We start from the raw sequence: 13,732 nt of genomic DNA on the forward strand, positions 1-13,732 counted from the left end.
GAGCCATTGCACTATGAATATGAGGAAGCAATTCAAAAACTACATTAATTTTCTACTGGCTGTAGGTGTGCTCCTCTGAAAGCGTTAGGAACTGACAGGGGGTAACTAGTGCTTCCAACGGGCAATTATGCAGGTGAGTAAGGAAGGAAAGAACTGGACGACAAAAAAGGATCAAGATGGGAAATCATCAAATGCTGATGTAGAAGCTTTCTTGTCTGTTGTTTTCATTCCACCACAAGAAATTACTCGTGCTGAAGGTTACTGCACAGTCTAATTTACATCTGCAAGTAGGTATGATGAAGCAAGCACTTGCAAATTATTTCAGACCCACTGGAGTTTTTCTTTGTGTACTGAAGTGACAATTCTCGTCTGCACTGGGCGCTGAAGTTTGCAGCAGCTGGGCCACATACCTACAGCCTCGTACTTAGAAGCAAGTGCCTCAATTGTCTCTTCTATGATAGTACAGTCTGATTAAAAAGATTATTACTGGTAACTAAGCCACCAACTATGGGCATTCCGATTGAATGTTATGCACCAACTGTATGAAAACCTAACATTTTCAGGTAACTTCAGTTTCAAGGCTTGACTTTGCTTCCTGTAATCTGACATGCTCAAGGATATCATAGGTGTGCCAAGTCCTTCGCCAAATACTATAAAGGTGTTCTGAAGTTGAGTGCCTTGTACTATTTGTCACTGCTGATACATTATGTTCTTGACACGTGGAAATGAAGTAAATTTTTTTATTCACTGGCTCATCATTACTTCAACTTCTCTATGTTGTGCTGTGTTTCTCACAAAACTGACAGTGGTCACAAAGCCATGAGTGCATGCATTCATACCATGCAGGTTCAAGGAGTGTGTTTGCAGACTAAAACCAACATCATTTTCTTGTACTTTATTGAATATGAAAGAACAAAAAACAAGACAAACGACATGCACACAGGTATATAGGAGAGCGTAATTAATGCAGACGAAGAAGTAGGACACCCCCTCTGAGACGTGGTCACATCGTGTTGTAGAGTTCAGATACCAAAATCACTTGCACTGTACTGTGCCTTTGCATGTTCTGAGAATTGTGCCCCAAAATGTTGGAACTTGATGGCCTTTATGGGGTGACCCGAGTGTAGATTGTGTGGCTGCGTAGACGCCAGCTGCAGGAGCCTCTTCGCTGAGGATGCTACCACCATGTTGCCAAGACGATGTCTTTACCTGTTTTACAACCCTTTTATAGAATTATCCTACAGTGACTCAAATAATTGCCAAACTTACTTTTTTTGTGACCAATCTCTCAACCAATCATTCGACGTGTGTCTTGTCGCAGAAACACTGCCCATACAGGCTAGAGAGTATTTGAGTGATTACCACAATTGTACAAAACTGCACCAGACTGCTACACATCTTACAAATTTGTTATAGGGCTCTGTTAGGTGTCACGATGAGTAACAATTATGAGCAACAGAATAATGCTTTCAAAGCTGCACAACAAAAATCTCGCTAGATCTACTGCACAAAGCAATGGGACAGGAAACGTTCATTACTTGGTCAAAAGCTAGAATTTGTTCGAAATTTTGTGTTTAACAGAATTGACAGAACCAGGTGTACTAACAATAACAATCATGTCAGAAACTCATAAGTGCCTGCTAATCATTGTTTGTTTACGAACAAGGTTAACAGTGTTAGCATACTATTGTAGCAGTATTAGTGTTATAGTAGTATTATAGTATTATAGTGTTAGTATTAGTATTATAGTAGTACTCTAGTAAGCAGCACATGGTTTACATTCTGTGCTGTGTAAGACTGGCGGCACGCATCACTACCGCCCACACATTTAGTGCAGCGCCTTCATCTCTAATCAGTTGTGCTGATGGGCGTGGTTGAAGGGATCGTGCTGTTGTAGTGGAGCCAACCAATCATGAACTCGAGATTGCCACATGCCACCTGGAACAACATTCGCCATCCTTTCACTCAAGTCACTGGCCCAGCAAATCTGCCAAGGCTGCATAAGCCAAGGCAAGCATCAACCACAGTTCCCAAGGAGCTACTGCAGAGAGAGCAAGGTTTCCAGCTTCAATAAAGTCAAAAGAACATGTGGTGTAACACGTGATTTACAAAATTAAATGAAACAGTTAGCAAATGTCATGAGTCAACAGAGGAAAAGAATGGCGCGAAAGAATGAAACTAATAATGGTGCCAGATCGGGATTAAATTTCTCAACTGCGATTGGCTTTTTTCCACAAGTTGTGGAAGGGGGCCAATGGCAATAGAGTAATTCAATCTCAATAGGGCTTGATCCCGACTGAAAATGTCATCTGTGTTAAGAGTATAGGGGAGCATGCACCCGAAATGAGAAGGAAAAACAGTTGAGGAAGATACGAATTCAATGCCTTGGTAGAGGTTACCGATGGTCCGGAAAAGGCTGGCACCTGACAGTCTAAAAGAAAGCTGAATTTAGGTGCCCACTGTTAACACAATGTTCAGTCATTGTGTCTGAAAACAGGCACTGCAAATCTTGCAACACATTAAAAATGAGAGTCATACTGCACAGTAGTATGTCTATGCAAATCCTGCTTCCGTATCAGATGTGAAAAGGAAGAAGAAAAAAGAAAAGGAAGAAAGAGAAAAGAAAAGGGGTTAAGGCCAGTACAGAGAGCCTTCTGGTGCACATCAGTGAAAATTTCGGGTGCTTGCTCAAAATGCCGGGCGACAATTGTTGTCTGAATTTGCAAAGGCTTATTTACTCTTGCTGCAGCAAATTGACAACTTTTGGTTTGTGTGTGCACACTTTCCCTATACCACAGGCAGAAAACACCTTAAAGCCTTTACGCAATGCCAAAGTTGTTCCTTCCATATCTTTTTTCTTTTCTTCCCCATACATTTCAAGTAATTTTCTGTCCTACACTCACTAGACAATCGAATAAATATTCAGATGAAATCAAAATTAAAAGTAAGCTTTGCAAACAATGTATTTATAACCTTTTATGCTACAGTAATGTGCTGTGGTTTAATAACAGACACAGGACATTTTTAAACAGGGTGTCTACCAAGTTGACATTTCCAAGTTCCCTGAGTTTCCTGAGTGTCACAGAACTTTGTTTTATGTCAAGATGGGCTGACACAATGTCACCTAATGGTGTCACTCTCTAGTAAGCATGTGAAAAATTAAAAAAAAAGAACGACTTAATTTAGTTTGAATAGTAAGGAGTAATGTTTATTGCATTCAAAAAGAAAACAGGATAGAGGGGTTTGTAATATGCACAGCGAATGAAATAGCTTAAAAAAATATGGTAAAGCCCATTGCAAATTGAGTCGAACATTTTCAAGTACAAATAAAAAGAGATGCATGCAGAAGCAAAATATTTTAGAATGTGAGCCATTTCTATCAACTGATAGCAAGCTCACTGATATGAGGCCCGAACCCTTTGTCACAGGCGAGATTCTCTCTCAGCAGCTGGAAAGTCAACCTCAACTGTCATGACATACTCTCAGCCTGCACAGAACGCCTCAGTGTTGCCTTTCACTGCTTTAAAGAGTTTATTTTGATTTGGATGAAGGACACCTGCATCTCGGCATCGGCCAACATTTTGTGAGCTCCTTCAAAGAAGCGGTGGCACATTTACTTTCCCGTTCCCTCCTCAAAGTGTCGGTTCTGTTCTCATCCACCTTCTGCTCTGCGTTCGGCCCACGGACCATTGGAAGCATCCCCTTGGTCAGGAGTACAATCAACTTCCGATTTTTCGGACTCCCTAGGGATCGCGAAAACATTAGAAAAATAGGGTAAATCGAAAAAATGAATGCATGTCTTTTATTGCCCTTAATGGCTCAAATTGCCACAGGCACATCCGAAAAAGCTCAGAAGGCTTGCCAGTACACTTACTAAGCATATCGATCTTCGTACTGGGACAAGAGATGGCGGGAGCATGCATGTATAATTAAGGAATACATAATGGTTCCGTGGCAATTGCCCCTTCTCACACTTGGTAAGCCTCACCGCAATACTTTGTGTATGCTTCACCGCGTAACATTGCTGTATTGAGGCGAAGCTTACTTTCGGAAACCGGCAAAATTCAATGCGTTTTGCTTTCCGAGCTTCGAAACCATTGGTGAGGGTTACAAAGCCTGAGTCGGCGCCGCTGCTACCAGCGGCGAATCGCTAACAGTACCGAACGTCGAAGTAGCTAGGCCTGGCGTTGCAGCGGTGGTCGCTACGGCTACCAGAGAATATGTGTGCGAGAGCGCAAGTTCGATGCGGCGAGATAGTAAATGGTGGCAGTGGTGCCTTTACTAATGCTGTTTCGGACTTGCGGTCACGGCAAAAATTCAGGAAAATCGGACGCTGAAGGGTTCTTTCACCCGAAATTTCATACATTCTTATGCATCGACTCTACGGGGCACGTGGTAGTGCCTCGAAGCTGTCCGAATTACCGGGCATGTCCCAAAAATCGGGCATCTGCAAAATCGGTTGTTGACTGTACACTGAAAACTCCTCCAGCTGACGAGACAGTGTCAGAGACAGTTCGTTATGATTCCTCTCTGCTATTCAAGCCAGCATTGGCGCGACTTTCGTCCCCTTTCAATAAAATTGCAGCTAATCTTCCCTGTTACAAGCACAAATTCCCCGGGTTTTTCCAGACTATTTAAATTCCCTCAGAATTACCCATTTTCCCAGTTGATAGACACCCTGTTTAAAGCACAGAAGCACAGTGCACGTTTAAGCTGAAAATAACGAGGGGCGGGGGAAAAAAAAAAAAGGAGGAATACGAACTGTGGTAATGTAGCCAGCGAAATGGTAAAAAGAACAGCAGGAAGAAGTATGGAAAGTGAGAAAAGAAAGGATGAGAGACCGACTAAAAAGAGGAGTGCGTACCACGACTTGTGGGATCTGGTTGCGGTCAGGGTTCCCATTCCTGTCCTGGGCTGGCGGTTGGTCCGTCGGCGGACGGCAGGTGAGCTGCACCCGCGACAGCGAAGTCACATTACAGATGCTGGTCCCAATGCGCACAATCACATCAGACTCCTGGCATGCCCTGTCCAGGTTGTTACCCTGAAATAACAAGAAGTGAAAGAGAAGGGACTGTCAGAGAGGCAAAATGAGAGAAAAAGAAAGACTGGAATTACAGTAAAGAATGAGAAGAAAATCCAGGGACACCTAAACACTTATTATGAGTTGTGAATGCGAAACCATTATTATCCATTTGAACACCGCTGAGCTGCCCTTCGAGTCTTGCGCTCCGAGTAATGTTTTCCGAGTTTTGCTATCCAATTGGCTCAGCTAATTTTTTTTCTAGTCTCTACATTAGCCTGTTGGATGTAGACCAGAATCATTTGGACAAGATTGCTGAGAAATCAAAGACGCTGCATTCCACTGACATCCTGTGCGACAGGAGACTGAGGAAGCAGCAGCGGCCACCAAGGCCGGCAGGTGCACGCAGCAGCTAAGCCCAGTGGGGGCGAACGAGAGCGATACGGACCAGCACCGGCTTCTGAGAGTGAGACAGCGGCACCAGCACGCACGCGTCACGTGACTGCCCCACCAACAACAACCTGTCTTGCCCCATGGTGTCGCGTTGCCTATCTGCTCTGTCGAGGTGCGCTGGAGATGTGGTGATGTTCCCTCCCCATGCCCTCTTCCCTCATGCAACACCTGGCATGCTAGCTTGGCAGCAGGTGTTCCATTTTGCCCGCTCTGCATCGTCCAAACATGCAGATGACATGGCATGGCAGCTAATGAGAATTTAAGCGCTGTTTCACTGCTAGAGATGCCGGCTTTTTTGCTGAATGGACATTTGATGTTTTTGCATGAAAATAAAACTGATGCCACAGTAAGTGTTAGCTAAAATACACAAAGTATGAAAATTGATCATAGTAGCCACTAACTGGCAATGATATGATCAGCAACTATAGCTTAAAAAACATTAACCTCTAATAAATCTGAGTTGGAGATTCATCGCAACTATGTCTTAACGTGGTTCTACTGTATATATGCTGCGCCCTTTCCCTGACAATGTCAAAGGATAGGGGCGCTCTGACCTATAGATATGGTTAACAAGGTTCACATTTATTTATTACTAACGTCCAGCTTGTACATGTGACGGAACACGACTTTGCAAAACACCTCAAATTGCAGCAAATACCTGGTAGGTCATTGCTAACTTTATTACCTCACCTCCTTCTCTACAGTGGAGGCTGCAAGTGATCACAGGTTGACGATGATGAGTAGACAGGTTTAGGTTAAGCTGCTGCCTGTACGATTAGGCTATAATTTTCCACAAAATACACCGACCAAAAAATGGCTTGTCAACTCCACATATCCTTCCATCTTTTTATAAATACAGGAGCCTGCAAATGTTGAAGAACCTGTTTGCAATGTCATAAAACCTTTGGACAGAGAGGTTTGACTTGCATAAGCTGCTGAACTATGGTTATGGCACACCCCATGTTGCATTCTACTCACATTGATGGTGAGGTAGTCACTCTTGTAGTACTTGATCTGGTCCTTCTCTGTGAAGGGAAAATACTCAGGGTCTGGGAACATCTGGAAAGGTGGGAAGCCCTTGGTAGACCACAGATTTCGCACTTGCTCGACGGCATCCATGCGGAAGCCGTACTCGAGCTCCACGGGGACGTCTGGGTTGCCTCCGAACGAGAGCTTGTCCTTTGGAACCGCCGGGCTCTTGCATTTCATCTGCTGGGCTGAGTCTGGGATGCATCTCTGCGTATTCATTAACATGACAGTCAGGCAGGCTGACAAAGCATAAATAATGGTCAAACAAGTTGCGAGTTTAGAAGATCTAAAAGCAAGTTCCCTTCTGTCTTAGAAATTGTGCTCTTCTCCCCCCCCCATTTATTAAAGCGGCCGTTTAACCTGCACTTTTTATCTTCTTTTGATCTGTGTAGCATCATTCTCAACTGCGTTCATGTTTTAAACACTGTGAACTTTTCTTAACCACTAGGGAACTTTCATTTTTCCTAAGAAGATTAAATGTACACTTTACTTCTCTGCCCATCATGCTTACAAGGCCATCAGAAGCACCTAACCAGATGTGGATGCTGTATTGAAAAGTCAGGGAAAACAAGGTACCATGCTATTCCTGTTTGCTGTTAGGATCATGAAAGCTGGACAATTACTGTAGGAACCCCATCGTCACTGCAATGCTGATACATGTACTGCACATTTTGCCACATCTCCAAGGTTTTATTATTTGCCCCTACCTTTTAAAAGTCCTAAGCCGCACTGTCTATATTCAATTGTGCTTTCCTATTTCTAACAAGCTGCAAGTTGCGACTACCCCTGCTTCCGTATTAGCACATATTTCATGCACCCCAAAAACAATTAGGGCCAATAATCACTCACAAAGCCAGAAGAACGAGAGAGGAAGATGGGGTAATGGTGTGGCCACTCACACTGTAGTGTTCCTCGCCGTCGAGAGTGATGTACATCATCGGCTCCTGAACTGCGTTCAAGTTTCGCCCTTTGACAGTCACCGTGATGCCGCCACTGTAAACAAAACAATTCTGTAGTCCTCACCTCCATGACCAGGTTATTGCAAAACAAATCTGAGACAGTGGTTGGATGTCTGCGCATGGCAGGCTACATTCACACAAATCAATATGTACTTAGACTACCCTCAGCTAACATTATCTGTGCAATGTAACAACGAGACCACAATTTTTTTTCTTGATGTTTTTGACAATAATACAGCCTAAAGAAACATACCACACTAAGTGGCTCATACAAGTATCATAACCAGTAAAAGTCGAATCAGACTCAGCGTTTCTGTCGTGAGTTGGCGCTACGTTAACCAATCTCAACATGGTGTGTGGCAAGAAACCAAAGAGCCGAATGCTGAAATTTGGAAATGCCAGTACTGAGCGGTGCCGATTCATTCAACCTCAACCGGTGCTGGTAAAAATAATGAATGTGTGTGGGCTTCTGACCTTTCAATGTGATCACAACTAGAATGTGCAGCTGGAACTTGAAAATTTCCTTTCCAGCACACATTTGTTGAGTTTTGCTCTCCTTGCAAGCCTGTCACCTAATGAGCTCGTGGACAACAGGAGTAAGCCTGCGGCCCATAGGAGTTCTCACCTTGGAATTCCTCGTGGGACGCTGGAGTGCCTGGCAGAGCCAGATTCCACTTTCTCAATCTCAGGATCCTCAACGTAGAGGTAGATGTAGTCCTCAAAGAGACGCAAGCCCTTGTCAAACTTGACCCGCACCTTGCCCTCATTGAACGTCGTCGATGCACTGGTGTTACAGCTCACCACGTTTGGCTCCCGCCTGCCAAGAGATGAGAAAAATCTTTAATTACTGACGACAACACTCTGTGCTTGGCAAAATCTTCAGGGCATAGTGCTCCGTTAATAATGTATCAATGCGATCCCTCGAATAATATGCTGTATATCAGAAGAAAATAAAAGTGCGCACAAACAAATATTGCAGCACAAGATAAATTATAAACCCTCATAACAAAGACAGGCACCAGGGAACAGATCTCCATGCAAAGTCATTACTTACGTGATGATCTGGCAGGGCATTCCCCCAACAAATGCTTCAGCATGACTGCCAGCGTCCATGTGTAGACCCCAGATGAGCAACCTTGTGCCTCCAGACTTCGGCCCTTTGCTTGGGTTTATTGAGGTAATTCGTGGGTTCTGCGAGTACAGTTGAATGAAATGTGTATGGATGTGAGGTGACCTCTGCAGGCTGATGGCGCACAGACACTTATGAAAGAGATTTTTCGAAATATCTTTCATGAAAAGCAACTAACCAAAAATACCGTCCCTTCTAGGCATTGTAGGGGTTGAAGGACGGACTTCGCGGATGAAAAACCCAAACTTGGGAGTATTTATTTACATATTATATACAGGGAGGTGAGCGTCAATTAACAGTCGTACAGACATTACGGGCCGGCAGCAACTCGGACGCTGCGGCCCGCGGCAAGAAGTTCGAGAGAGGTGAATCAGGGAATCAGGGCATGTCCCAGAATTCTCAGGTCTCTCTGGAAGGCTTCTTATAAACCCTTCGAGCACTGCAAGTCACGTCATGTTTGACCAATGGGAGAGTCCACTCCGATGACGCCACTTTCAGCCAATGGTAGGCGCCCGTGTCGTGGTGTCACACCTGGCGGCTTGCTGCGGTCTTGCATCGCAGACTGGCAATGCACTTCGAACAAAGAGAAGGGGAGGGCTGCACCTGCTTCATTGTCGGATGCCCACCTGCTAATCCCGGCGGCGCACGAACTTGTTGGCATGTAAACTCGTTGCCTTAAACTTGTCTGCTCGGCCGCTTCTCTGGAATGCGCTTTCCTGCTTCTGCATTCCTCAATTAGCTGTGCTGCAATCCGATGTGGTCTGGGGAACTCGAAGTAATCGCAGGAACCAGCTCCATATCTAACAGCTCGTCCTCGCCCCGGTTGTTCTGAATGGCCGGTGAAATCAATTCGCTGGCCATGAGGAACGCTGAAAGAAGCTGCAGGGTACTGGGGTCGAGCCTCGTTTGACGAACTTCGGGATCCTTGGCCCTGGAGAACAGACGTCAAACAAACAAAACAGCACAGCGCTGCACCACGCGTAAGCGCAGGCTCTTCACCCCTGACTCGCCAGACTATTACTGAGTCAAAATCAACCCTGATCTTTTATTTCCCCAATTTCGACAAAACAGTTCCAACCACCCTTCCAAACCGCTATCCATTTCTCCCCGAATGCCGACAAGACCAGAGTACTATTGTTGTTGCAAAACAAAAGGGTCGTTGACGATGCAAACAACAAATGAAAACAGCCGAACATAACTTAAGTGGCCTAACTACACGAACAGCATGTTTCCCATCTATCGCAGTGGCGTACTTATCGCACGTAATGGTGCCACTGAACAATCTGGTCAACTTCACAAGTACGTAATCACAAGTGCACCAGCCTTGTGGTCACTAAACAGAACGCGTACTTGCATTGTAGGCAAACTTTTCATTCACGCTTACTCACGTTTCTGTCCTGAAAGTCCTACAGGACACGTGACATAAACGGACAATTAAACTTGCGGGACTTACACACTCCGAGAGAACTCTTAAACTAATGCGTCTTTTAATAACTCGTTCCACGCGTACTTATAATAGAAGTCAGAATACGGCTGCCCTCCAGACACGAGCAACCCAGTCATAAATCTGCTTCCTTCCGTCCACACAGGACATGCGCTAATGGAACTAAGAACGCTTCTCCGTGCAAATCATGCACTCACTGAAAACCTACGCGCTTAACCTTGCGAAATTCAAAAATACTTAAAAAGAAGGTTAAATAACACACGCGCTTTACCATAGGCCTTTCGACGATAACCTTGACCTTCAGGTTACTCACACACACAAAAAAAAAAGCCTATCTACTTATTAATGAGCATCTCGCGAGACTACATGTTTACACAAACTCTTCAAATCTTTCAAATCTCGAGCTTCTCGAACGAAAACACAAACAAAGCTCAAACCTTACACATTTAAAGAAATCCTAGTCTCAAATCGCGAAAAACTTTCCGATGCTCAAAAATAAAAAACAAGACACTTCATTTCTACGGAAGCGCTCCAGGCCTCCTTTTCCAAACGCTTCCGTCTGACTCATACTTTGAGTCGAACGCGGGGTGGACGTGGTCTGAAAGCTACTCTGGCTGCCGAGAGACAACAAAAGGGCTGATTCACTATCAGCTCCCCCAAGACGTTACGGTCTACTGCCAATTTGCGTCCCCGCGCCCCGCTTTCAACACAAACTCGATTGACCGCGTCGCTACTCCCCACCTGGTCTCGTCCTGCCACCTTGCGTTATCTTCGAACTGCACGCTGAGCTATGAAAAGAACTACGGAACGACGAGGAGATTAACTGCCCCGTGCCCTTTGTCCGCGTCCGCGCAGAACATTCTTCGCGGTCCCCCTTTGACCGGTGGCTCGACCATTTTGGATGCGTCAACATCGTCCTAGACGACCGCACCTTCTTCCTCGCGCCCTGCCCTTTCGGGTTTCTCGCCAACTTTGGCGGCGCTACAAAAGTTACCGTCTTTCGGTCTTTACCGCGCTTCTTTTTACGGCGCTTTCTCTTTGCACTCGCTTTCATGTCGCCTCGTGCTGGCCGGTACACATTTCGTCGGCCCGGATCGGTCTCTTACCCGCACAGTCTGAGTGATTTACATTTAAATCTACACTCTCTTTGCCTCGACTGGCGGACAGCTCAACCGACTCTGGCACAATGCAGCAGGCTTTACTCGAGTAAGACAACTCGCACTCTTGCGAACTGCCCTCTACTACATTGCCCAGCTCACGCTGTGAATCGGCACACAGCCCGTCGGTATCGATCGCTGTCTCACGCGCACAGTCCGAATGATTAATAAGTGAATCATCCCTCTCTAGGCTACCTAGACTGGCGGAGAGCCGCACCGATCCCTGAACAATGCAGTTGTTCTCTCGTGAGCTACGGAGCTCGTCACCCCGAGAACTATTTTCAACTGCATCGCTCAGCTCGCACTTTACTTCTGCACGCACATCTGGCTTGACATGGGTGCTCGCGTCTGTCGCGTCGACAGTACCCTTTTCCTCGCTAGCAACCTCGCTAACATTACCAGCGACGCACACGCTCGGTAACTGTGCCAATTTGTTCGCAGTTGGCCTAGCTGTCTCCACAGTCATCTGTTGGCACAGCACCTTGTCGCTCTCACTACGGCCTTTAACGGCCTCTGTTGCCACTAAGGCATCGTTAGCAGCTAGCCTTTTCCCTTCACTTATGAATCTGCAGCTAATCTCACAGGCACTGCTCTTCTCGTCGGCTTCTGGCGAAAGTCCGCTAGACACTTCCTCATTCTTTCGCTCTGTGCTACCTACAGAATTCTCAGACAGCCGTTGTCTCTGTGCCAATAACTGATCACAATACTGTATCTCTTTGATCAGTGCTGCCTTCTCTCTCTCATACTTTTGCTCACGCTCAAGCTTACGTTGCTGATACTCCCGTTCGCGTTCATTCTCACGTACGTGACGCTGACACCTCAGAGTAAGTTCTTGAAGCTCCTGCTTCCGTTCATTCTCACGTTCTTCACGCTGACGCTCACTCCTAAGCTCACGACGCTCTCGCAAACGTACACGACGCGCACGCTCCCGTGGCTCCTGTATCACTTCCCAAGCAAGCTCAATGCTTTTATCATCATTGCCACTATCTTCAATCGCCTTTATGATAGCTGGCGTTTCCATCCGTTCGTCCGCCTCAACTCCCAAATCGTCGCACACCAACAACAAGTCTAACCTCGTCAACCTTCTAAGATCCATGGCAGCCGCCCCGACAGGTGGTTAAAACTGTTTTCCTTAATTAATTTGTGCAAACACACAATGCAACAAATTCCCGATTCCCAGAACCATCAAAATTGAACACACAACCTTTGAGTCTGGCGAATCATAAGGAAAAAAACCACGAGCTCACTTACGGTTGCAGCACCCTGCCATCCGGTTCGTTCGTCCGCTGTTCCCGGCTCCTCCGGACTCCCTGGGTCGAAGGCTCGCTCCTTCTTCGCAACTCCCAGTTTCTTCGGACCTCTTTCGACGAAGGCTCTCTCTTCTTCGCTCTTCCCGGTTCTTTACGATCTCTCTCGACGAAGGTTGATTCGTAGCGCTGCCACCAGCTGATGTATTCGGAGGCGATCCTACCGCTGCCAACCAGATGTAGGGGTTGGGAGTACGGACTCCGCGGGAATGAAGACCCAAAACTTGGGAGGGTTTTTTTTTTACATTATATACAGGGGACGTGAGCGTCAATTAACAGTCGTACAGACATTACGGGCCGGCAGCAACTCGGACGCTGCGGCCCGCGGCAAGAAGTTCGAGAGAGGTGAATCAGGGAATCAGGGCATGTCCCAGAATTCTCAGGTCTCTCTGGAAGGCTTCTTATAAACCCTTCGAGCACTGCAAGTCACGTCATGTTTGACCAATGGGAGAGTCCACTCCGATGACGCCACTTTCAGCCAATGGTAGGCGCCCGTGTCGTGGTGTCACACCTGGCGGCTTGCTGCGGTCTTGCATCGCAGACTGGCAATGCACTTCGAACAAAGAGAAGGGGAGGGCTGCACCTGCTTCATTGTCGGATGCCCACCTGCTAATCCCGGCGGCGCACGAACTTGTTGGCATGTAAACTCGTTGCCTTAAACTTGTCTGCTCGGCCGCTTCTCTGGAATGCGCTTTCCTGCTTCTGCATTCCTCAATTAGCTGTGCTGCAATCCGATGTGGTCTGGGGAACTCGAAGTAATCGCAGGAACCAGCTCCATATCTAACAGCATGCTAAAAAAGCAGAAAAAGGCACTGACCACGAAAGAGTAATTCTGCTTCGACTTGGCCGTGTAGTCATTGAGGACCTTGACAATGACGGGTCCCGAGATGGTGCCACTCGGGGGGCTCGTCGTCAGGTTTCGAGGGCTCTCGATCTCACACACAATTCTGCGAGGAATGAGCACAGTAAACTGTTAATTAAGTCTCTTTGTTATGATAACTACATGAGATTTAGCACCAAAAGGCCACCTACTGATTTGCCACTCTAATACTGCAAGAAGTTGTAATTTAAATTCTTTATATGCATTTCAATTAGCCTAGCCATACATCAGAATGAAAAATAAACCATTCTATTCATTTATGATCGATGCAAATCAACACAGTAGCAATGAACAAAGATGAGATTTCTTGTGACTCTTTGCATAAGCAAAACTTTCATTGTGACGAATACTACA

At 46.0% G+C, this 13,732-nt stretch overlaps 1 protein-coding gene across 3 annotated transcripts in view; it reads right to left on the minus strand.

Annotated features, from left to right (window-relative positions):
• Positions 1–13,732, minus strand: part of PlexA (plexin A) — a 385,856-nt gene that overhangs the window by 23,127 nt on the left and 348,997 nt on the right. For all 3 annotated transcript variants that reach the window (XM_070538955.1, XM_070538957.1, XM_070538958.1), the window contains 6 exons: positions 13,316–13,445; positions 8,516–8,652; positions 8,087–8,278; positions 7,402–7,495; positions 6,452–6,709; positions 4,865–5,041 (listed from right to left, as the gene is read on the minus strand). In XM_070538955.1, the coding sequence (XP_070395056.1) occupies positions 4,865–5,041; positions 6,452–6,709; positions 7,402–7,495; positions 8,087–8,278; positions 8,516–8,652; positions 13,316–13,445 (988 nt within the window). The remainder of the gene's footprint in view (positions 1–4,864; positions 5,042–6,451; positions 6,710–7,401; positions 7,496–8,086; positions 8,279–8,515; positions 8,653–13,315; positions 13,446–13,732) is intronic.

This window comes from Dermacentor albipictus, chromosome 5, assembly GCF_038994185.2.
Source record: "Dermacentor albipictus isolate Rhodes 1998 colony chromosome 5, USDA_Dalb.pri_finalv2, whole genome shotgun sequence".
Lineage (NCBI taxonomy): Eukaryota > Metazoa > Arthropoda > Arachnida > Ixodida > Ixodidae > Dermacentor > Dermacentor albipictus.